The sequence below is a fragment of the Helianthus annuus genome, chromosome 16, assembly GCF_002127325.2.
Source record: "Helianthus annuus cultivar XRQ/B chromosome 16, HanXRQr2.0-SUNRISE, whole genome shotgun sequence".
NCBI lineage: Eukaryota > Viridiplantae > Streptophyta > Magnoliopsida > Asterales > Asteraceae > Helianthus > Helianthus annuus.
In genome coordinates this window covers 153,574,552-153,601,539 of record NC_035448.2, presented here as the reverse complement: position 1 = coordinate 153,601,539, position 26,988 = coordinate 153,574,552, and the positions used below count along the sequence as shown (strand labels likewise).

The following is a 26,988-nucleotide window of genomic DNA, read 5'->3' as shown; positions in this document are numbered from 1 at the left end:
AAAATGCCAAACTCTTGAGGGATTTAGAGAGTTTGTCATTAGAAAACAAAAATTTTAAAAATTCAGAAAATGTTTTGAAAAATCAAATAAAAAATTTAGAAAATGAAAAAGTAAAAACAGAAAAAGATTTTCAAAATCAAATAAAGATTTTAGAAGATGAGAAAGATATTTTTCGTAAAAATAATCTTGAAAAACAAATTGCAATAAATTCTCATCTTGCTAAAATCATTCAGCTTGAAAAAGAAGCTGAAAGTGATCGGAATAAAATTGTTGAGTTAGAAAATAAGTTGAAAGGTTTTGTGACTTCTGCACCATATGTGTGTCCAGAACCGATCAATTCAGTTCCAATAAGTGACGATGTCACAAACTATGACAAAGTCGTAGTTGAAGATTGCGATGAGAAATCTGATGATGAAAGTGAAAAAATTGAAAAACAAACATTGTTTTTGAAATTAAAAGAAAAATTTAAAAATACTGTTTTGAAATCTACTAAGCAAAAACCTGTTAAGAAGATTGTAGAACAGAAACAAAAAGTTAAAAATTTGAAAAATTTTAAAAATGAAAATAAAAGCTCATCAGATCAATCATCCAATCGCAATCAAAAATCACAAAAATTGAAAAATCAAAACTCAAAAGTTGTTGGTAATAAGTGGTGCAGGTCGGACCACAGTGCTCAAAAGTCAAATCCAGCAATTAAGAGGAGGAAGGAATATCACCAAGCCAAACAGTGCTTTGATTTGAGCATTTGGACTGAAAATGGTGATTGGTACGATAATAGAGTGTGTTACAGATGCGGCTATCAAGGACACATTGCTGTTAACTGCCAGAATTGGAGGTTTGAATTGAGAAGATGCTATAATTGTCAAATCAGAGGTCACATTGCCAGAGATTACCCAAGGAAATCAAGTGAAAGATTGAGGGTTGATTCTCAGAAAGTGGCAAAGAAAACAGTCAATGTCAAGCCCAAAGAACAGAAAGTCAAAGAACCTAAAGTTCAAAAACAGAAAGTGAAGCTTTCACAAGGGCAGAAAGACAGACTGAGGAAGAAGAGGAAGAAGGCCAGAGAATATCTGGAGAAGATTTTGTCCTCGGGTTCACCGGACAGATCGAATAAGAGTTCTGATGAATCAACTCCCTCGACTGCAAAGTCAAGCAAGACGAATTCATCAGATACAAATCTGAGGACGAAAGAGGAAAAGAAGAAGGTAAAAGTTGGTGGCAATGAATCTGTTTCTTCGGAAACAAAGGAGCCACATGTCGGCGATGAATCTGACGTGTCAAAGTCAGACAAGCCACCTTCAGGCGATAAATCTGACTCATCAAAGTCAGACAAGCCACATTCAGGCAATGATTCTGGTGTGTCAAAACCAGAAGAGCCATTTGTTGAGGTAAAATCTGAGAATTCAGGTTTAACAATGGATGATGCAAATTTTCCACCATTGTTGAACAATAATTCAAAATCACCCAAGGACAGTCAGGCTTGGGTGAAACTATTCAAATAGAAAAACCTGACTTGCCGGAACTCTCAGGTTGATAATTAGGGAGTAGGAATCAACATCTTTCTTGAGAAATTCACTTCGGTGATATTTCGACTTTCAAAAGATAAATTAAGGACATTAAGTGGTACTTGATTCATCTTTCCTACAAGTGATAATTTGAAAAACAAGGTGATGAAACCCCGAGTTTGTGAAATGACATACAAAACTAATTTTCCGGAAAAACCATTTTGATTAAAACAAACTTAAGTGTTTTAAAATCATAATGGGAAAATAGTTTGTTGTCAGGGGGAGTTCTGATTGTTTATGCCAGGTGGATAGAGAATTGAAGTGATTCTCATCAAGTTGTCACTTTACTTTGTACAGTTTATTATTTTCAAATTTTCCCAGAAAATCAAAATTGAAACATATTTTGATTTTAGAGGGAGAAAAATTTTAAAAAAATTAGAAAATTTGAAAATGTCAAAAACATTGAAAAATCAAAAATGAGTTTTTGTTGCATAAAAGAGGAAATGATAGTACATTAGTGGTCTATCACAACACGCTAAAGATATGCAATGTTTAAAAGTGATAAACAATCTTACTATGGATGTGTCGGTAGATTTTTGCACACTTAGTAAATTGAAATGAGATATAAACCTAAATTCAAACTTGCTTAATTCGTGGGTAACTATTCTTGGATATATGGGTAACCCCCGAAATCTTGTTTGAAAGATCCCTCTTTCTGAGATACTAGGTCTTTATACTCAGTGATATCTGGGGTATTATTTCGGGACATCTGCTGTATGGAAATACTGACCTAGTCCCCAAATAATACTTTCTGCAAAATGCTTTGAAAAGTTTCATTAAAGCCTTGACCTATAAATAGGAGAGTTATGACATAATTTAGAAGACTTTTGGCTCATTTTGTGATTTGGAGATTCAAGTCTAGAGAGAGAAAGTCTAGAGAGAGAAAACTCTCTCTACGTGATTCTTGTATCGTACTCGTCATATCTTTCAATAAAATCACGGTTCTAGTACGTTATTGTGTGTTCGGTCACGCACGTTCACGGATTCCGCACGTCGAACGTTCGTTACGCAATCGAACGGTGTCAAAACCGGTCCTACAATATGACGTAAAACCATGCTAAGTAGCAACCGAAAACGGTTAAAACCAGAAAAAATGTAAAATAAAAACATGAATTTCTAACATCAACTGACTCATGTGATCACCAAACAACATGCTAAGTATCAATCGAATGACGGTAAAATCTGCAAAAAGTAAAACAAAACTAAAGTCATTAATCTTTGTGGCAGATTATAAAAAATCAAAGTTTGTTACAAAAATTGGAAATCATAAAATTTACTATAAAAAAAAGAAATGAAAAAAAAACACAAAAGGCAAAATTACTATTCCTTAACATGTTTAGAATTAATATATATAGGGGATGGTTCAAATGAAAACCACTTTTAACGCGAAAACTCAAAAACTAACTAAAAAAACCTAAAAAACACACCAATTTTTTTTTATTAAAAATCGCTAGTTTTTGTATATAAAAGACTTTTTTTTCAATTTTTTTTTGTAGTGCACATGTGTAGTAGAGATACACATGTGTACTATTACACATGTGCACTACAAATTTTTTGTTTTTTTGAAAAAAAAGTTTGTTTTATATACAAAAAATAGCGAAAATTGGTAAAAAAAGTTGGTATGTTTTTTAGATTTTTTAATTAGTTTTTGAGTTTTCGCGTTAACTAGTGGTTTTCGTTTGAATCTTCCTCTCTCTCTCTCTCTCTCTCTCTCTCTATATATATATATATATATATATATATATATATAGGACGAGTTTCATGAGTGAACAACATCCTTGTTTGTGAACCATGTGAACCAATCTCAACCATTCATTTCATTACTTGATGAAAAGGTTAAGATTGTAATTTCACAATTATTTTTTTAAATTCGTTTCCAATATCATTGTCAGTTACATGTCCTATTTCTTAGGAAGATTTTCGAGATCTCTGTTGATTATATTCAAGATTCTATCATATATTCAACTAATAATTTCGAATTTCATTATGCTAATCGTTTTTTTTTGTATCAAATAATGACGTTGATCATGGAGGATGCTCATAGTAGTGACTCTAATAGAGAAGATGCAAGACAACAATCAGATTTGAATCCAGTTTCTTTCACAATCATGAATCGTCCAGGTTTAGTATTTTTAAATGTTTTGTTTCGCTAGGTTAACGAATCGTATCAGTTTCTGTGAATCGGCCAGGTTTATCTGCTCAGTTTTCAGTTCATCGCATTTTTGATTTCATGTGCATATCAATTATTTTTTTCAGTTTTGAAGCATATGTTTTTGCTGGTGATTTTGATTATCGGTTCACAAAACACTGTGTTTTGTGTTGGTTATTGCCCATATTTTGAAACCTTCTTTTTCCATTTTCCTTTCCCCACAACGACCAACTTCGGGCACTTTTGGTATAGGTTCAAAGTTATCCGGCAAGTCAATTATTTTTTTCAGTTTTGAAGCATATGTTTTTGCTGGTGATTTTGATTATCGGTTCACAAAACACTGTGTTTTGTGTTGGTTATTGCCCATATTTTGAAACCTTCTTTTTCCATTTTCCTTTCCCCACAACGACCAACTTCGGGCACTTTTGGTATAGGTTCAAAGTTATCCGGCAAGTCTTTACTTGAATAGGGTTATCTTGTGTTATACCAAGGCTGAATAATGGGATATCATCCATTATCTGCGTATCGTACACACCTGATATGACGTCATCAATAACGTCAGCTGATTTCATAAAAATTTGAGTAGGTGTTGACGCAAAATACACATGTGTACTTCAGGACAACATAACGAATGAAATACACATGTGTACTTTAGGACAACATAAATCATCTAACAAAACCCAAAAGCTTAACAACAAAATATAACAAATAATGCCTAAAAAACAGAGTACAATCAACTTTCATCTATAATTAACCCAACTTTTTCATGAAAAATACTGATGTACTATAACAATCACTGATATGAACAAACAATCGGCTCAAAAACCTCATTATATAACGAATTGACCAGATTAAACAAACCCTAACTTCTGATTTGCATTTACGCAGAGAAGTATAAAACAAACCCAATGTACAACGATGTGACAAATCATTTCAACATTTGAAGTCGGCGATTGTATACCTTCGCCCGGGAAATCGTATCAATCGACCTGCCACTTCTTCAATTCGACGTGCGCTGTGTGTATATAAACAATGACGGCAACTTGTGTTGAAAGATTAAGAATGTGTGTTTTGAATATAAGTTGAATGTTAGGGTTTTGTATAACTAAATATGCTAGACAATAGGGATTTAAGGAATCGAGAAGATATGGAAACAATTCAGTTTCCGGCTATTAATTTAGTTAATTGTGTATTTACCCAAATACCCTTATTCATCAAATTAAAAGTAATAACTAACTAAATAATTACCATCATGCCATTACAATTAAATATCATCATCTAAGAGATGGAGGGTCAAGATCTGTTCACATTGTTTACAAGTTAACCATTGTTCACTCTAGAACCCTACCATATTTTTCTACAAAGTGTAGGAAACAATCTCTTTGTGATATGTGATATCTAGTATTATTTTACTAAAGGGCATTAAGGTAATTGAATAATTACAACAATTTATGGAAGATTTTATATCATAACAATAAAAGACTATTTTTATGGAAACTTATATCTATTAACTATTCAAAATTGGCAGTTACATCATTCGTATCCACGATTAATTCACCTGAAGTTCGAAACATAAAACAAATTATCATTTCTTAACATTGTATTTTATCAGTTTACGGTTTCTTCACAACGTGTTAAATCAATTTTCACAATTAAACACCCCCCATATATTTCGAAACATAAAACACATTCGTTATTTCTTGATGTTCTGTTTTATCAGTTTCTGATATCTTCACATTGTGTTATACCAATTTTCACAATTAAACACACCCCTCACTCATAAAACACAATAGTGTTTGAAATGCACAATATAAAACATACCAGTGAAATACACAATATAAAAATGCATACACTATATAAAACACATCAGTGTCTGAATTACTTGAATCGTAATTTTTTAGATATGTAGCAATATGGTACTCATATTAAAGATAAAAAAATGTTCATTATTATGGTATAATTAAAAAAAAAAACAGATTATGTATAAAAAAGTTATTGACGTTTTAAAAAGATGGGGGAAGTTGCATGTGATTCCTAAATTTAACACTTCAAAATGAACGATTATAGTGAATTTAGGTTGGTTCAAGAGTCCCATGCGTTCATGTCAAACACAAAAAATCAGGTGTCAATCGTGATGAAGGGGGTGGCAAAGTGTGGCAGAAGCAGCTTCCGTGCATCCGCTGGTTCGCAGGGTTTCTAGACGACCGCTAGCGACTCCTAGCGGTCCGCTAGGATTGTGGTTAACAAAAAGTTTAAAATTATGACAATTTTGGTCCTCAAGTTTCTGTTTTGATACATTGGCAACTTTAGCCACTGAACTTCAACTTAGGTGCTGTTTGTTTTTGCTTAAAACATCTGCAAGGAGTCTTTGTCTTCAGGCGGGCAGACATAAGACCTTGAAGACTGTTTGTTTTTACTTTAAAAGAAGATCTGAAAGTTGCTTTTATTAGCTTAAAAAAAAGCATATGTCTAACATCTTCACAAACAATCAGATCTTCAAAAACCCATCTTCCTCCTCCCCCTCTCTCTCCCTCTTTAAAACCTAGCACCACCACCACATCCACCTCCCCTCCTTCCTCTCCTTGTTTCTCAACCGCACACCCATCACCTCCTCTAGTCTAACCTCCGGCAACCGGAGATGGATCCCGGCGCCCCTCCCTTTGGTCCGATAAGCACCCCCAAACCCCCCTTATTCTTCTACTAGCACCCACACCCCTCTCCACCCTCTCGGCGGTGGCCGACGGCGGCAGTTGTCACACCCCAACCGATGGCGGAATCATCGGGGCATGGCACTGAGCGAAACAGATTGTCCTGAAGTTTCCATAACAATTATCATCAATATTCAGTTTAAATAACACGTCCCATACCGTGTCCCAAATAATAAAAAAATTATTACAGATAACAACTAGTCAAATATTCCGTTCCGACAACTCAGAGTTAATTAAAACAACTGAATATTGTTCAAATGCTCCTAAAGACCCAGCCTGACAAGATCTACAGACAACTATGCTCTAGTTGCTTTTCCCTGACAGACAACTATTTGTTGGGGGCCTCTAGAGCTTTATTTTAGCCTCGCTTTCCTAGCAAGCAAACAACTTAAACACCTGTCACATACATTAAAATAAAGTCAATACATATAATGTAAAGGTGAGTATACAAGTTTGATAATAGCATAATAGAGTTCGAATAGTTTACGCATAACCAGCACGTACACAGAGGAAAACGAAGCATGTTAATTATCGACATGGACCTATCGATACCAATGACTGCGGGTTGACCGTCCGAGACGGTTCGCAATACATGATTACCACCGTAATCCATGCAAGTAATTGTCCTTAACAACCCCCGTGTGAACGGGTGCTGAGTCCAAACTATAGTACTACGTCGTTAAGGAAGGTAGACAGCATTCCACGTGTAAACACAATCAACAAGCATTCATTTAGTCACGTAATAAATGCATAACGGTTAGCGTTCAAATAATTGAGTAGTGTGTTCGATTGTGATTTTGATATGTAACGTATGTAACACCCAAAAGTGCTAAAAGCAAAAAGGGATCGAGTATACTCACAGCGATTGATTGATGGATTGAAGGGAGCGCTTGAGAATAGGGTTAGCCTGAACAGTTCGATAGCATAACGATGAATACACGTAGAATGGAAACTAGTGTAAGTGGGTCGAACAGCCTGGTCGATCGAACAGTTGGTTCGATCGAACGGGTTGTTTATTCGGCTAGACAACCCGTTCGGACAGTCCGTTCGATCGGCCGGCAGGCTCGATCGGCTGGACTGTTCGAGTGGATTGTTTCTTCCTTTGAGTAAGATGTGTTTGTGTATGATGGTTTGACCTTTTGAAGTTTTCGTTGTAGTATTTGAGAACACTGAAGTGTTCTTACCTTTCAGGTCGATCGATCGAACGGTCTGTTCGATCGGCCAGCTTAACCGATCGGTTAGGAACTTCAATAGTAGTCCTCAGCAGGATGTCACTCGATCGAACAGCATACTCGATCGAACAACATGCTCGGTCGGGTGGCATTCCAATACGTACAACGAATTAAAAATCGATTAAGGGTTGAAGCATAGTATCTCATGTTCCGAGGAGTAATGTTGACAAACGGCTGTTCGATCGAACAGTACCTCGTTCAATACCATACCTCATGAAATTGTTAGATGTGGGGCCATATGCTAGCCGATCGGCTGGCCTGGTCGATCGGCTGGCATGCCCGATCGGCTGGGCTGTTCATTCGAACAGCCTAACCGTTCGGCCAGCATCCTGACCTGGTCGGCCTGTTCGTCTAACACATTGGTTGTTCTGATTACTTGACGTCATATTGAGGTAGTTTGACATCAAGCTGAACTATGGAACCTTCGTTCTTAGTTGTTTCCCCTGCTCGGACAGGAATCACCCAGATCCGGCCAGTGAACGGTTCGGAACGGCGGTTTAACGTTTAACCCGAAGTCGGTGAACCTCGTAGATAGAATCCGAATCTTGAACCACGCAATCATTAGAATGATTAGTGAGTTGGCTCAAGCTCCGTTTCTAACGGTTTGAAGGCATTGAGTGTAAAAGAGTTGAAATAAAGTTGGAATCCTTCTTTCAATCCTTCACATCATGTAAATGTTTAGATCTTTGATAGATCTTAGCTTGTTTATGTGGAAATCCGTTAGATCCAAGCGATTCATGGTAGGTTGAGGCCAAAACATGATGTTCTTGAAGAACACCATGATGACATCATCCTAGAATGCTTAGATCTTGATGATTTCACGGTTAGAAATCAAGATTTGAAAGATAGAAAGGTGTAGGAGCATGTGTTGATCAAGAAAGTACAAGATTTAGGATGAAAACTTACCGGATTTGGAAGAAATCTGAGAAAAGGTGAGGAGCACGAGCTGGTCGGTCAGAGAGTTTCCAAAAGTGGAAAGGATGACAATGACAGCCCTATTTATAGGCTCCAAAAGAGGAAAGGGCTAGCCGATCGGCCAGGCATCCCGATCAGACAGCCTGCTCGATCGGACAGTCCGTCCGATCGGCTGGGCTGTTTGATCGGCTGAAAGCCTGATCGATCAACAGCCTGGTTCGAGTGTTCGGTGCGACGATTTTTGATATTTCGATTTCGATTGAAGATGATACGAATACGATAGAGTTTCCTATTCAAATTACTTTCAGTCCCAACTACTATATCTAACATACAATCATCTATTTTTCACCCTATCCTTACGTTACCATTCGTCGTAATTCGATTTCGATTGCATTCAATTTGAGTTTCGAGTTTCGATTCGAGTTTCGATTGATTCGATTGATCACCACACAAACATAAAGTAAGCACGCACAGGTAACACATAAGGCACACACACATATAACAACAACCAAAGTTCGCGTAATTCGAGATTCGAGTTTGATGGTAGTTAGATCGGTTTGATTACTGATTGATTAACTTTATTGCATTGTTACTTCCTACTATTCACAGTCGTAAATCGGGTTGCGTCGATCAAACATTCGATTACCTCGATTCTTTCTTGATTAACAACACTTACTCCACATAATACAATTAAACATAAAATAGACTAATTACAGTCAAAGAAGTCAAAGTTGACTTGGACTTTGACTTTGACTGTGACACCTGTGACACTGTGACCGTCAAACAAATACCAAACCAATGAAATATTGTGTTTCAAACTTGGGATTTGTGAAAAATATGTGTATCGTTTGCACGTATCAATTCTTGTTCGATTTCGGGCTTTAGTTCGCTTTCTGGAAGGTTATACGCGATCTGATGCGTAAATATAACCAGTTTAATGCAACAAACACTCCGGAATAGTGACATAGGCTTAACATACCTTAAATAACCTTTACATAACTTAGAAATAAGTTTTGGATGGTTTGGTATGCCGAAATCAAGTTTATTCGCTTACAGGGACTAAATTCGACAAACTGCGAAAGTATGCCGATTTGTACTGTAACGAACAATCCGGAACTTGACCATAAGTTAAACACACCTTAAATTTCCTTTACATAGCTTAGAAATAGGCTTTAAGGGGTTCGGTGTGCTAAAATAAACTTTATGCTCATTCAGGGACTAAAAGCGTCAAAAAGTGCACAAGTTTGCATTTTCGCGCATATCTTACGTTCTGAATATATCCGGACACCCAAAAAATTTATGTAATCATTAAAATATTTTATTTTAGTGATTGGCATGATAAAATTTCATCCGTCGCTTAATTTGGATCCTTTTTGCGTTCATTACGACTTCCGTCGTAATTAACCGAACAACACGTTCGTACGACCAAACGAACCGACATCCAAGATGTTTTTGAGCATGTTTTGAGTTCCTAATACTTTAACGTCATTTTAGAGCCTTGAAATGAGGTTAACGGGGCTTAAACATGTCAAAAATGAGCCAAAATGCAAGTTTCTAAGCTGCAGGGACTGAAACTGTCAATCTGTCAAACATGACCAGGCAGCCCGTGTAAACCCAAGCCTTATTCTTACGCAGGGCGTGTGAGCCTATCAGACAGAAACATTGAATCTGGTCATTTTGCTCATTTTTGCTGGTTTTGATCTCTGGTTTTCAATGCTATGGACTGGTTTGTGTGTTCTCCAAGTCCCCCAATCCTTCCTTGACACTTGTATGGCTTGGATCATGCCCTCTTCTCCAAGAAATGATCCTAACGGTTTTGCGAAATCTATATATAGGCCATGCTTTCATTCTTTTTTCCTTGCATTTGGTCTGAGATTTCTCTAAGTGGTTGTGATATTTCACCACCTACCTGAGAATACATGGAACCAAATCTATTTGGACCCTTTGTAAGTCCTCTTTCATTCTTTTATTGCTTTCCTAGCTCGAAAGTCAAACTTTGTTTGACTTTTAGCTTTGACCACGAGATGGTCAACGAGAAGTTCGTTTGAACTTCGCAACATGAGCGTAATCACGATGGTTATAGTCCTTAGTGACTATACCTACTGATTACCACGTTGACTAGGCGTAGTGACGAGTCGTAGTTTCGGTCACAATGCGCATTAAGCGTATTTTGCAACCAAACTACTCTTGGTATCAAAACACTTTGTTTTGATATCAAAACCCGCTTTCTAACTTAGTTAAGCATGTTTTAACATGCTTAGCTCGTCACTTTTAGTTTAGTGCTTGTTTAGAGTCGTAAGTCAAGCGGTCTAAACCACCGCTTAGACTTTCGAACTCGACCTGTTTGGTCGATCATTTAGATCCGACCAAGCATGTTTAGTGACCATAGTTATATAGGGAATAACCTTCCGAGGTTATACCTTATGGTCACCTAGTTTAAGTAGTTGTATGATAGGTAGATTATATGCCTTAGGTAAATGACCAAAATGCCCTTTTCATGCATAATTGGATTTTAAGCATATGTACCCTAAACATTTGTCACCTAACTGATTATGCAACATAATTAAACATGTTTAGGCATATAATACTTGTCATAGGACTAGTTAGACGTCTCGAACGCGTTTTACGCGAACGACGCGTTAAAATAGCGTAAGCTACCTAAACGGGTCGTAACGGGTCGAAAGCACTTAGGTTAGGTTTCTTTTTAGGATGTAGGCTTTGTTAAACCATATCACATGAGTTCCAACACTCATTTGGTTTACAAGACCTCATTCTATCCGATCTCCCAATTTAGGTCCGGTTATTTACATAGTTACCTATATAGGGTGCTGTTTGATTCCGTGATCCCTCTAGCTTTGCTTGGTTGTTGTCCAAGACTTCTAAGCACCCTCAAGTGAGTACATAGTCCCCTCTTTTACTGTTTTCAAACTGTTTTGGGGTGGAACACATGTGCCTACTTGATACTTTCATGTTTCCCATGTTTTTATATCATATACTTACTATGTTCAATAGTACACTATTAGTACATGATTTCATTATGTTTTGCTATGTATGTTCACTTAACATGCTAGCATATTGATTTCCGTATATTACATTTTGTCGCATATGCTCATCCAGCATATGGACACATTGTTTTACATTATGTGAACCGTTTGTAACCGTTTGATTATGTGAACCATTTGTGACTACTTGACTATGTGAACCGTTTGTAACTGTTCGATTATGTGAACCGTTTGTGACTACTTGACTATGTGAACCGTTTATAACCGCTGATTGACATGAACCATTTGAAATCTGTTTGAACCGTTGGGTTAGGGAAGTGATTAGGTAACGGGGCGGGTGTAATGTGTTAAAAGCATGGTGGATACGCCGCTGGTACTTCCTATATATAAGTGCTTTTAATATATTATATGTTGTTGCGTTAACTAGATCTCTTGGGCAAGGTTATTGAAACAAAGATATATTACAAGGTTTTTCCAATGATATATATATACTATTCAAATTTTTATTCCAAAAACGATTCACAATCTGGATTTAATTAAACAAATGTTTTGGAGTTAAGAATCATGGCTACGAGATTTTATAAACTGTAACCAATTTGAGTTGGTTAATTATGTCGCAATACTATACTTTTCAAAACAAGGTTTTTAAATAAGTATTGCAACATGCAAACTAGCCATGAATCTGAAACTCATACAAAACCTATGTACTCGCCGGCATTTTTATGCTGACGTACCTATTTTCACATGTGTTTCAGGTACTATAGTTGATGATGCTTGATGATGATATTGGTGCACTCTCACATAGGAACGAACAAGGCCTTAGCGACTTTAAAACTTGAAAGATAATAGTTGTATTTATCTAATTTGTATCAAAACATTTAGTTCAATAATGCAATAAAACAAAACTGTTTAATCCATGGTTGTGAAACAATGATTCTGTTACAACACTCCCCGACGTTTCCGCCACGTTTTGTTGTTTTACGTGGTCGGGGTGTGACATTGACATTCGAAAACACGGGGTGTTACAGCCTCCCCTTGTTTAGGGAATTTCGTCCCGAAATTAGGCTCGAAGCTGCACAGCACCGTGAATTACCAATTTGGCGCTTCAGATCTTCATTTGAACAACTGTGGGTACTTGGCCTTCACGTCGCTTTCGAGTTCCCAAGTGAACTCCGCGCCTCGTTTGCCTTCCCATCAGACTTTCACGATAGGGATGCGCGAGCGCCTGAGTTGCTTGGTTTGGCGATCCATGATTTCGACAGACTTTTCCACGAAGTGTAGCGTTTCGTTGACCTGAAGATCGTCTAGGGGTACAATCATATCATGATCAGCTAGGCATTTTCGGAGGTTTGACACATGGAAAGTCGGGTGGATGTTACTAAGTTCCTCCGGTAGTTCGAGTCTGTAGGCGACTTTGCCGATCCTTTCCAGAATCTTAAAAGGTCCAACATATCGAGGCACCAGTTTCCCTTTCTTGCTGAATCTGACCACGCCCTTCCAAGGTGATACCTTTAGGAGTACGTAGTCGCCAACGTCAAATTCAAGGGGCTTGCGTCTTCTATCGGCGTAACTTTTCTGTCTATCCCTGGCTTTCGACAAGTTGTCTCGATTCTGGAGGATTTTGTCAGTCGTTTCTTGTAGTAACTCAGGACCGGTTAATTGCGAGTGACCGATCTCATGCCACACAATAGGTGAACGACATCTTCTTCCATATAAAGCCTCGAATGGTGCCATTTGTATGCTGGCATGATCACTGTTGTTGTACGAGAATTCGAATAACGGTAGGTATTTGTTCCAATTACCACCGAAGTCTATGACACACGCTCGGAGCATGTTCTCAAGAGTACGGATCGTTCTCTCAGTCTGTCCGTCGGTTTGGGGATGGAATGCAGTACTTAGGTTAAGCGACGTACCAAGGGCCGCTTGAAACGTTTTCCACAATCGCGAAGTAAATCGAGCATCACGGTCTGAAATAATGTCATGAGGCGTACCATGATTACAAATGATCTCGTTGGTGTAGATTCGGGCTAGTCGTTCTACCTTGTAGTCTTCTCGTATTGGCAAAAAGTGGGCTGATTTGGTCAAACGATCAACTATAACCCAAATGCTGTCGTGACCTGATGGCGTGGGCGGAAGTTTGGTTATGAAATTCATAGCTATACTCTCCCACTTCCATATGGGGATTGGAGGTTGTTCGAGTAAGCCGGAAGGTCGTTGATGTTCAGCCTTAACTTTTGCACAAGTCAGGCAACTTCCAACATAGAGGGCGATATCCCGTTTCATACCCGGCAACCAGTACTTGTAACGAAGATCCTGGTACATTTTATCGGCACCGGGATGAATAGAATACTGGGATTTGTGGGCTTCGTTCATGATAATCTTTCGCAAATCGGTCCGCTTAGGGATCCAAATTCGGTCCAGATAATAGAAAATCCCATCTGCTTTGCTTACAAGCTGAGCTCCATCGTGATAGATTCTCTCCTTCTTCAAAGTGCGTTCGTTAAAACAAGCATGCTGGACTTCGCGGATGAGAGCTTCGAAAGTTATGCTGGGCTTGGGTATTGCGAATACTGAGCAAATAACTCCGTCTGCTGAGTGCGTCGGCTACAACATTTGCCTTGCCTGGGTGATAACGAATCTCACAGTCGTAGTCGTTAAGAAGTTCTACCCATCGGCGTTGACGCATGTTAAGTTCTTTCTGATTAAAGATGTGTTGTAAACTCCTGTGATCGGTGAAGATCGTACACTTGGTACCATACAGGTAGTGTCGCCAAATCTTCAATGCAAAGACAACTGCGCCTAGCTCGAGATCGTGGGTTGTATAGTTCTTCTCGTGGATTTTGAGCTGACGAGATGCGTAAGCTATAACCTTGTCTCGTTGCATGAGAACACAGCCAAGACCAAGGTTGGAAGCATCACAATAGACAATGAAGTCGTTGTTTCCGTCCGGCAGCATGAGAACGGGAGCATTGCAGAGCTTGCGCTTAAGGGTTTGAAAAGCAGATTCTTGTTCAGTTCCCCAAACAAAAGACCTGTCTTTATGGGTAAGAGCGGTAAGCGGTACAGCGATCTTAGAGAATCCTTCGATAAATCGTCTATAATAGCCCGCTAATCCAAGAAATGATCGGACTTCAGACGGGTTCTTTGGCGTAATCCAGCTATTGACTGCTTCAATCTTCGCGGGATCGACATGAATATCCTGACTATTCATGATGTGACCCAGAAACTGAACCTCCTCCAACCAGAATTCGCACTTGGAGAACTTGGCGTAGAGTTGGTTCCCCTGGAGTAACTCGAGAACCAAATGTAGATGTTGCGCGTGTTCGGCTTTCGACTTGGAATAAATCAAGACATCGTCGATGAACACGATGACGAAACGGTCGAGGTAAGGTTTACACACGCGATTCATCAGATCCATAAAAACCGCGGGCGCGTTGGTTAGACCAAAAGGCATAACAACGAACTCATAGTGGCCGTAGCGAGTGCGAAAGGCGGTTTTGGGTATATCTTCCTCTTGTATGCGTAACTGATGATAAACTGAACGTAAATCGATCTTCGAGAAACATGATGCACCTTGCAGCTGATCAAATAAATCGTCGATTCGAGGAAAAGGGTAACGGTTCTTGATGGCCAGCTTGTTCAATTCCCGATAGTCGATGCACATCCTGAACGACCCATCCTTCTTTTTGACGAAGAGGACTGGTGCGCCCCAAGGAGAGGTGCTCAGGCGAATGAAGCCTTTTTCAAGTAACTCCTGGAGTTGGTTTGAGAGTTCCCTCATTTCGGATGGCGCGAGTCGATAAGGGGCTTTAGCAACAGGGTTAGCTCCAGGAATAAGGTCGATACGAAAGTCGATATCACGACTTGGCGGTAGCCCGGGAAGGTCATCAGGGAACACCTGAGGAAATTCACGAACCACTGGAACGTCTTTGACTTCAACCTTCTTTTTCTTTTCCTTCTCCGCTACTACAATGTTGGCCAAGGAAGCGTTGTATTCCTTGCGGAGATACTTGCTAGCTTGGATACACTACATGAGCTTGAGACCTTTTGAAGCTGTTTCACCGTACACACATAATAGATCACCGTTCGCGAGCGAGAATGGAATCATCTTTTCAAAGCACACAACTTCAGCATGGTTTTCGCGAAGAAAGTTCATGCCTACTATGACGTCAAAACTTCCGAGTTGCATCGGAATAAGATCAATTGGGAAAATGTGATTGTTGAGCTCAAGGGTACAATCACGAAAAACAGAATTAACGGTGACAGTTCTTCCAGTAGCAACTTCGACTTCGAATGACGAGGGGAGATAGGAGCGCTTACGACTAAGGAGCTTCTCGAATTCAAACGACACAAAGCAGTTATCGGCTCCAGTATCAAACAAACATGATGCATAAATACCATTCACAAGGAACGTACCATTAACCACGTTGTTGTCAGCCTGGGCTTGACGGGCGTTGATGTTAAAGGTTCTGGCACGGGCTGCTTGCTGTTGCTGCTGTTGGGGTTCTTGTTTCACAACCCGGTTCGGGCACATGTTTGCGAAGTGGTTAGGGTCACTACATGCAAAGCAGACTCGAGCATTGACCGCGGGTGCGTGAGCTGCAGGTTGGCCTTGAGGGGCTGGAAGTAGAGCTTGATGAGCGGCGGCTTGAACTGGGGCTTGACGGGGACCATAGCGACAGTTCTCAGTGAAATGCCCGGAGAGGTTGCAGTGGGCGCAGAAATGACAAGCGATTCCCACCGGGTGATGGTATGAGCATGTCGGGCAGAGAGGGTGGGGACCTGTGTAAGCGCGCTTAGCTGGCGGCGCATTGATCACTGGAGCTTGTCGTTGGTGAGACTGCTGCTGAGCCTGTACGGCTTGCAGAGGGGCAACAGTCGTTGTCACAGCACAGTTCTTATTGCTGGAGCTGTTGTTGTTGTTGTGCTTCTTCTTTCTTCTTGATGACTTGGAGGGTTGAGCAGTGGTGGTGTCGACGGTCGATGTGGCGGTGGCTTGGTGCAAAGACTTGGTATGCTTATCCCAAAAACCAGACTTTACACGCTTGTCATTGATCTCAGCGGCAAGCAGGTAGGTCTCTTCGATCGATGATGGCTTGGTAGCATGAACGAAATCGGCAACACAATCTGGTAGAACTCGAATATACGTCTTGATGGCCATGTCTGACGTCTTGACTTGATCGGGACAAATGATGCTGAGCTGTTTTGAAGCGTGCAGTCAAGGCAGCGTTATCTCCATCCTTCTGCTTAATGTTCCAAAACTCTTCCTCCAGCTTTTGGCGTTCATGGGGAGGGCAGAATTCGTCCATCATGATGGCTGTCAGCTCCTTCCATGTCAGCTCATAAGCTGCATCATTCCCGCGTTTGTTTCGTTCGGCCGTCCACCAGTCTAGAGCTCGGGACTGGAAGACGCCTGTAGCATTGAGGGTGCGGAGATTTTCTGGACAGCCGCTTCGGCGCAGAGTGACTTCGATAGAATCGAACCATTGAAACATAGCCATTGGGCCATCTTCTCCGGTGAATTCCTTTGGTCCGCATGCCTTGAACTGTTTAAAGCTGAACCTAGTCTTGTTGGTATCCTTGGGAGCGTCCGGTTGTTCGGTTAGATACCGGTTCGTTAAAGTGCTAAATTATACCGTTTAGTGTTCTTTATGTACCCTTTTGTGACACTTTTAATTCCCGACACTTAGGAAAGCTTTCAGGACCATTTAGTCATATTTTTGCATGTAACTAGCTTGTTAAAAAGCTGATTTTTGCTGAATTATGCTGAATTCAGCACTTTGGGTGAGTTTTAGTCACTTTCCGGCACTTAAACTATCACTTAAAAATGCAATTTTGTGGTCCTTACTTCCCTACACACTATACTAGTGTAGAGTACTTAGTCTCTGGCCCATACTGGGTCTCAAAACACTGTCTGTCTATGTACTAAACTTTGTCAGCATTTTTTTTAAGTTATCCGCTAACTGTGCTAACTGTGCATCACTTATGTCAATTAGGTTTTGCATGTAATAATAATGTGACCATATGCAATATGTAATGCACATGTAAGTATGATGCAGTATTCAGAAAGCAGTTAGTTGTAATTCAGCACAGTCATTAAGCACTAATCATGATTAATTAAATTGTACGGATGCCTGGATTTTTGACAGTTGTCACAAAAGGTTATCCATTGCAATCAGATACAAACATAAAGAACGAAAAGTGTAATTTACCCTATAAATAATAAATAAATAAATATAAATAATCTTTCTATACTAATAAATGAAATTTTTTTTGGACACGTGTTACACTCTGTTGCTTTCTCACCTTATTTTCCTATTTATCTCTTATATTAAATATTAATAATTTAAAACAAAAATTAGATAAGAATAAATATTTGTTTTTTTTAAATAATTTTAAACAAATATTTAAATAAAGATAAAAAGTTTGTTTTATATAATTATAAACGTGAGGATCGATCTCCACCTTTTTGTACTGTAAACTCTATTGAATACAAATTTGAGACGAGAGTTTTATGAATAAAATAAACAAATAAGCATGAAGGTGCATAAAATTAACTAAAATCATTGTATCTCATAATTTGAACGTATCAGAAAACGAGATTCAACTCCATGTAATACATGTGTTTTTTTACCTAATAATAAATAAAAAAACAAACTAAAATGGTATAATAAGTAAATAGAACATCAAAGTTCATTTTTAAAAGGTAAATCTTGATGATTGTATGTGTTAACCTATGACATTATATTTTATTCAGCACGAGTTTTTTTTTTAAAAATACATCTGTTTTATTATTTATTATATAAAATTAAATTTATATAGCCCGTTTAATATACGGGGTTGAAACCTAGTTAATCATTGAAGGAAAATACTTCAAAACCTGTTCAATTTTTTAAGCACCTCACAATTTGTCAAATATTAATCCAGACTTATATATATATGGGTTATTATTAATATTATTAGTTATAGATTAAGTATAATTAAGTTATGTCTTTGGCAAATTAATAGATATACAAATTATTTTTTTACGGCTAAAACCAAGAGATATGGATTAATACTTATTTTACGGCTAAAATCAAGAGATATGGATTAATACTTATAATAACTAGTCTTAACCCATGCGTTGCGGTATGGGGGGGGGGGTAAAATCGTGTTGTTGTGGGGCATATGACGTAAAACCATGCTAAGTAGCAACCGAACAACGGTTAAAACCAGAAAAAATGTAAAATAAAAACATGAATTTCTAATATCAACTGACTCATGTGATCACCAAACAACATGCTAAGTATCAATCGAATACGGTAAAATATGCAAAAAGTAAAACAAAAACTAAAGTCATTAATCTTTGTGGCAGATTATAAAAAATCAAAGTTTGTTACAAAAATTGGAAATCATAAAATTTACTATAAAAAAAGAAATGAAAAAAAACACAAAAGGCAAAATTACTAGTCCTTAACATGTTTAGAATTAATATATACAGGGGATGGTTTAAATGAAAACCACTTTTAACGCGAAAACTCAAAAACTAACTAAAAAAACCTAAAAAACACACCATTTTTTTTTATTAAAAATCGCTAGTTTTTGTATATAAAAAGACTTTTTTTCAATTTTTTTTTGTAGTGCACATGTGTAGTAGAGATACACATGTGCACTACAATTTTTTTGTTTTTTTGAAAAAAAAGTTTTTTTTTATATACAAAAAATAGCGAAAATTGGTAAAAAAAAGTTGGTATGTTTTTTAGATTTTTTAATTAGTTTTTAGGTTTTCGCGTTAACTAGTGGTTTTCGTTTGAACCTTCCCCTATATATATATATATATATATATATATATATATATATATATATATATAGGACGAGTTTCATGAGTGAACAACATCCTTGTTTGTGAACCAGGTGAACCAATCTCAACCATTCATTTCATTACTTGATGAAAAGGTTAAGATTGTAATTTCACAATAATTTTTTTAAATTCGTTTCCAATATCATTGTCAGTTACATGTCCTATTTCTTAGGAAGATTTTCGAGATCTCTGTTGATTATATTCAAGATTCTATCATATATTCAACTAATAATTTCGAATTTCATTCTGCTAATCGTTTTTTTTTTGTATCAAATAATGACGTTGATCATGGAGGATGCTCATAGTAGTGACTCTAATAGAGAAGATGCAAGACAACAATCAGATTTGAATCCAGTTTCCTTCACAATCATGAATCGTCGAGGTTTAGTATTTTTAAATGTTTTGTTTCGCTAGGTTAACGAATCGTATCAGTTTCTGTGAATCGGCCAGGTTTATCTGATCAGTTTTCAGTTCATCGCATTTTTGATTTCATGTGCATATCAATTATTTTTTTCAGTTTTGAAGCATATCTTTTTGCTGGTGATTTTGATTATCGGTTCACAAAACACTGTGTTTTGTGTTGGTTATTGCCCATATTTTGAAACCTTCTTTTTCCGTTTTCCTTTCCCCGCAACGACCAACTTCGGGCACTTTTGGTATAGGTTCAAAGTTATCCGGCACAGTCTTTACTTGAATAGGGTTATCTTGTGTTATACCAAGGCTGAATAATGGGATATCGTCCATTATCTGCGTATCGTACACACCTGATATGACGTCATCAATAACGTCAGCTGATTTCATAAAAATTTGAGTAGGTGCTGACACAAAATACACATGTGTACTTCAGGACAACATAACGAATGAAATACACATGTGTACTTCAGGACAACATAAATCATCTAACAAAACCCAAAAGCTTAACAACAAAATATAACAAATAATGCCTAAAAAACAGAGTACAATCAACTTTCATCTATAATTAACCCAACTTTTTCATGAAAATTACTGATGTACTATAACAATCACTGATAAGAACAAACAATCGGCTCAAAAACCTCATTATATAACGAATTGACCAGATTAAACAAACCCTAACTTCTGATTTGCATTTACGCAGAGAAGTATAAAACAAACCCAACGTACAATGATGTGACAAATCATTTTAACATTTGAAGTCGGCGATTGTATACCTTCGCCCGGGAAATCGTATCAATCGACCTGCCACTTCTTCAATTCGACGTGCGCTGTGTGTATATAAACAATGACGGCAACTTGTGTTGAAAGATTAAGAATGTGTGTTTTGAATATAAGTTGAATGTTAGGGTTTTGTATAACTAAATATGCTAAACAATAGGGATTTAAGGAATCGAGAAGATATGGAAACAATTCAGTTTCCGGCTATTAATTTAGTTAATTGTGTATTTACCCAAATACCCTTATTCATCAAATTAAAAGTAATAACTAACTAAATAATTACCATCATGCCATTACAATTAAATATCATCATCTAAGAGATGGAGGGTCAAGATCTGTTCACGTTGTTTACAAGTTAACCATTGTTCACTCTAGAACCCTACCATATTTTTCTACAAAGTGTAGGTAACAATCTCCTTGTGATATGTGATATCTAGTATTATTTTACTAAAGGGCATTAAGGTAATTGAATAATTACAACAATTTATGGAAGATTTTATATTATAACAATAAAAGACTATTTTTATGGAAACTTATATCTATTAACTATTCAAAATTGGCAGTTACATCATTCGTATCCACGATTAATTCACCCGAAGTTCGAAACATAAAACAAATTCATCATTTCTTAACATTGTGTTTTATCAGTTTACGGTTTCTTCACACCGTGTTATATCAATTTTCACAATTAAACACCCCCCATATATTTCGAAACATAAAACACATTCGTTATTTCTTGATGTTCTGTTTTATCAGTTTCTGATATCTTCACATTGTGTTATACCAATTTTCACAATTAAACACACCCCTCACTCATAAAATACAATAGTGTTTGAAATGCACAATATAAAACATACCAGTGAAATACACAATATAAAAATGCATACACTATATAAAACACATCAGTGTCTGAATTACTTGAATCGTAATTTTTTAGATATGTAGCAATATAGTAGTCATATTAAAGATAAAAAAACGTTCATTATTATGGTATAATTTAAAAAAAAAAACAGATTATGTATAAAAAAGTTATTGACGTTTTAAAAAGATGGGGGAAGTTGCATGTGATTCCTAAATTTAACACTTCAAAATGAACGATTATAGTGAATTTAGGTTGGTTCAAGAGTCCCATGCGTTCATGTGAAACTCAAAAAATCAGGTGTCAATCGTGAAGAAGGGGGTGACAAAGTGTGGCAGAAGCAGCTTCCGTGCATCCGCTGGTTCGCAGGGTTTCTAGACGACCGCTAGCGACTCCTAGCGGTCCGCTAGGATTGTGGTTAACAAAAAGTTTAAAATTATGACAATTTTGGTCCTCAAGTTTCTGTTTTGATACATTGGCAACTTTAGCCACTCAACTTCAACTTAGGTGCTGTTTGTTTTTGCTTAAAACATCTGCAAGGAGTCTATATCTTCAGACGGGCAGACATAAGACCTTGAAGACTGTTTGTTTTTAATTTAAAAGAAGATCTGAAAGTTGCTTTTATTAGCTTAAAAAAAGCATATGTCTAACATCTTCACAAACAATCAGATCTTCAAAAACCCATCTTCCTCCTCCTCCTCTCTCTCCCTCTTTAAAACCTAGCACCACCACCACATCCACCTCCCCTCCTTCCTCTCCTTGTTTCTCAACCGCACACCCATCACCTCCTCTGGTCTAACCTCCGGCAACCGGAGATGGATCCCGGCGCCCCTCCCTTTGGTCCGATAAGCACCCCCAAACTCCCCTTATTCTTCTGCTAGCACCCACACCCCTCTCCACCCGCTCGGTGGTGGCCGACGGCGGCTGTAGCTGCCGGAAATGACGACATCAGAGACGGCTAAGGGCGGTGGTTCTCCAAGCACCGTAGCAGCAGCAGCTCTGCTGTTGTCTTCCATTCGGATTTCAAATCCAACCTCGCATTCATTGCCGGATCCTCGTTTATGAGGTTTCAGGTATTTTGTCTTATCCATTTCTTCTTTCTTTTAACAGAGATCGATTTCTTCAGTGTGTTAATTTGAGCCTCAATTGTTTTTTTCTTTTTAATTTCATTTAAACAACTTTAGTGTGTGGATATGAGTGGATATTGAAGTTGTTGTCTTTTTTTTCTGGACAGATTCGTTTTTTTCCGACGGGTTTGAGTGGTGGTGCTGGTGGTTTGGGCAGTGTAGTGGTGGTGGTGGTTGTATTATGGTTTTTTTTTATGTTATACAGACGATATCCAGTTTATAAAATAAACAGTATTATATTTTCAGCTTGCAGACCTTTAGACCACATCTTCAGTTGCAGACATAAAATCAGCTGAAATCAGACTGAAGACAGTTTTTGTCTGAAAAAACAAACAACACCTTAGTTATCATGGGGAGAGTTCCGAAACACGTGTCACCACAGAATTTGTCAAGAAACACCGGGTATTACACCTATAGGTTGGATACCAAAAATTCTATTGTTCTCTTATGCAATGTTAAAGTCTTGCCTCAACTAGCCTTTTAGGGCTATACCAAGACCCATACGAAACACAATTTATTCGACACCAAACTTTGTTGTTTTACACTTTTACCTTACTCCCCTTCAATTTAAAATATGCGGAAAATAAAATGAGATTTACAACAAAATATCATAAAAAAAATTAATTAAGACCAAAACATGCATGCCGACTAGGGGTGCAAATGAGCCGACAAGCTCGCGAGCTACTCGAGCTCGGCTCAAAGAAAAGCACGAAACGAGCCGAGTTTTATCGAGCTCAAGCCGAGCCCGAGCTTAAAAAAAAGAGCTCGTTTGGTGTTGTGTTTGATTGAATTGGTACAGGTTGGTGTTGACAGTTGAATGTTTAGGTTTGTGTTGATGACTTTTTGTTAGTAAAGGGTACGTTGCAACTCTATTGCTCGTTTCGTTTTTAATTTATCATTACTAAAACATATCAAATGGCCAATTAAAATTTTTGTTTCATGTTTCTACATGTTGGTGTTATAACAGTTTATGATTTTAATTTTAATGTCTAGGTTTGGCGATATAATGGCTCTGGCTTAGTAACTTTTGGAGGAATATTGGCTATGGAAATTTGAGAAGACCAGATTTTGTTTATTAACAGTGGATATGTGATTTTTGTATAGAATATTAACTTAGTCTCCTAACAACATATGGTTATTTTTGTTGGTCCTGATGATATTAGTTCTTCCCATTACATTTTTTTTTAAATTTGTTGTAAAAACGAGCCCGAGCCGAGCTTTGGCTCGTTAAGGTCATTGAACACGAGCTTGGGCCGAGCTTTGGCTCATTTAAGATTTTTCTTCAATTAGCCCGAGCCGAGCTCGATCTTTACATTTTCTTTACGAGCCAAGCTCGAGCCAGGAAACATAGGCTCGAATCGAGCCGAGCTCGAGCTCGAGCAATCAGAAAATATAACATAACGAGCCGAGCTTGAGTAGTGTTAGGCTCGGGCTCGGCTCGGCTCGTTTGCACCCCTAATTCCGACATATACCCTGACTTAAGTCTTGATCGTTCTAAGTAGCCTTAATAAATACAAAAAACAGAATTATCATATTTGGAGGTAAAATACTCATTGTTGAGCCTCAATACCCAACAAGGCCTATTTACCAAAACCAATCCATTATTAATTAAAACTAAATACAATAAAATTAGTTATAAGGAATTCATAATTTTCGTCACCATAATCTTGGAATAGGCATACACCTTTGTTACTTAGCCACCACCTGATCCATACTTCTTGCCAAAGATGAGCAGCTGCAATTTGTCGTAACCGGATAGCACACCAGCACCAGCAACGGCTCGGAGAATGTTGGCGCCCGCACCCTTGAACAATGACTTTGGTCCCTCATTCTTCAAGATTTGGGTGAATGCATCCATTGAACTTTTGTACTTAACTGCTTGACCAGATGTCATCATCATTCTTCTTCTTACAGTGTCAATCGGATACGATGCAAGTCCAGCACCATTGGTGATCAACCAACCAAGCGCAAAACTTGCGAAGAAATTATCCTGAAACGCCATCAAGAGTCATGAATACATAACTTTTTGTTTACATGTGCCACAACAAAGGACTAGTATCCATATAATTTTACAAGATGTTTTAAACAAAAAGAAACTAACCAGTAAGTTGTAGAAAAAGCTAGTTTGCAAATTAACTTGTTGTGGAAATGAATCAATGTACAAAAAAGAAAAGATAAAAATGTGGTAAATGGAAATTCAAGGGTAATATAAATATTAGAAATTCAAGAGTAATGTACAATTTATAAGAATTCTTATTTGAAATACTTAAAATTAAATTTCTAACAGTTTTGTTAGAAATAAACGAAATATTAAATTCCAAATAAGATTTTTTTTTACAAAAAATATACGAATGTAACAAAAAAAATAGAATAATGAGTGAAATTATTTGAACAATAATTGATTGATATAAAACTTTAAAAAGTAAAAAATTAGGTAAATAACTTATACCATGTTTTTTTAACAACTTAAAGTACACCAAATCTGTTTTCGACGAAGCTAAAAACCCTTGATTTCAAGGGAAGCAACACTTTAACTCTCACTGGACCCAACCCCCCAACCATAACTTATACCTTGTGATCATTTAAGTAGGGACTGATCTTTAGAAGTAACACTTTAATTATTACAATACATTAATATAACTTTTATAACCATTACCTGCAATTTTCCTGTGAGAAGGACCGGCTTCAAAGAATCGTATAAGCCAAAGTACAAGCCACGATAGACGATTATACCAACACACGAAATGTTAAACCCGCGATAAAGCCCAGCGATACCATCAGTGGCTAATGTCTGCTTGTAGACATCAACCAAACCATTAAACTGCCTTCCTCCTCCTCCTTTCTTTGCAGCCTTTGCATCATTCGCCAAACGGGTTCTAGCGTAATCAAGCGAATAAACAAAAAAGAGTGAAGAAGCACCAGCAGCACCTCCAGATGCTAAATTACCCGCAAACCATTTCCAGTACCCATCTCTATCTTTCCTAAAGTTAAAAAGCTTCTTGAAGTAATCTTTGAATGCAAAATTCAAAGCCTGGATTTCACAAAAGTCACATCATTAGTTAACCACATGAAAAACAAACAAACAAATGTACCTAGTAAAATCCTACCCATATATTAACGCAGCGACGGATCTAGAAGAAAAGTTCAGGGGTAGCCAAAAACAATTTTTGGACCTAGGAGTATCATAATATTCGCTCAGGGGTATCCCGATAAAAAGAAACGTTGAATGAAAAAAAATTGTGCTAGTTTTACACTCGGCCGACAAAGACAAAGTTGAGGTGTAGCCCATGCTACCCCTAACCTCTACATACATCTGCCCGTGTAGTAGAGTCTGGCCGAGGGTGACATAAGGGCAAACCTTTCATTTATCCTAGGAGATAGAAAGGCTGCTCTCAACGAGACCCCAAACCATAAATGGAATCAAAATTAATAAAATGTTCAAAACCAAACAAGAAGATGATAAATTTTATGTTACTAGCCTGTGTTGGGAAGTAACGAATGACATTGGCAGTGTTTCCTCGCCACAATGAAAGAACACCTTCATCTTTAACGGTTCGACCAAAACAATCACTAATTCCATTGTACTTATGAGACAAGCGGCCGGCTTTGATCATCTCATCCTGGTTCTGGATCAAGAGTTTAATGCGTTCAATTGGGGCTGCAGCCGTTTTTGATACAGCTGCAGACATTCCACCCATAAGGAAATCAATCGCGAACCCTGCAAACCCTTTTTCAGCTGGGGCTTGAACATAAACAGGAGATGGTTCAAGCACAAGGGGGAGTCTAGTATGTGGCTGTGTTGGGCATTGAAAGGCGGCATTTGTGTAGTTTTTGTTTTGAAACCGGTTATGATATAGATTTGGTTGTTGGATATTATGGTCAGAAGCATGGAAATGTGTCATGCTTGATGATAGAAGACTCCCAGCTAGCTTTTGGGAGACACTTGGATGATATGCTTGTTCAATCATGTCTACCCTGTATACATACATAAATAGAACTCTAACTAATGAAAAGATGAACAAGCTGCATATATTTACAACAAAGATTAAGAAAATATGTAATCATTCTAAAGCACATATTAAAAGAAAATTGTCAAGAATATATGTTCTAAATGACCGAAAATCGCAGTTTCGATTAACTCGGTCGGCTTGGCATCGCAGTGTTAGTGACATATTACAAATATATATTTGGGAAAGTCGCGAAAATAACCATGTTCATCAGAGAAGTTGACAAAATGACCTTAATTTAAAAAAAAATACTAATCAATCAGTGTTTGATTAGTGTCCTTTAAAACAACAAATTCATGCATGGCAAAGATAAAAATGTAAAAACGAAAAAAAAAAGATAAGATATCTAAATATAAGGGTAAGTTAACGTACAAAGTACACTTAACATAC

At 37.6% G+C, this 26,988-nt stretch overlaps 1 protein-coding gene across 1 annotated transcript; it reads right to left on the bottom strand.

The window, feature by feature from the left end:
* Nucleotides 1–24,080: 24,080 nt before the first annotated feature.
* On the bottom strand, nucleotides 24,081–26,559 carry LOC110864788 (ADP,ATP carrier protein 1, mitochondrial). Its single transcript, XM_022113935.2, has 3 exons — nucleotides 26,071–26,559; nucleotides 25,248–25,622; nucleotides 24,081–24,581 (listed from the first exon to the last, which is right to left on the bottom strand). The coding sequence occupies exons 1-3, from the start codon at nucleotides 26,557–26,559 to the stop codon at nucleotides 24,285–24,287; spliced, it is 1,161 nt and encodes a 386-aa protein (XP_021969627.1). The 3' UTR covers nucleotides 24,081–24,284.
* Between the last annotated feature and the right edge of the window lie 429 nt (nucleotides 26,560–26,988).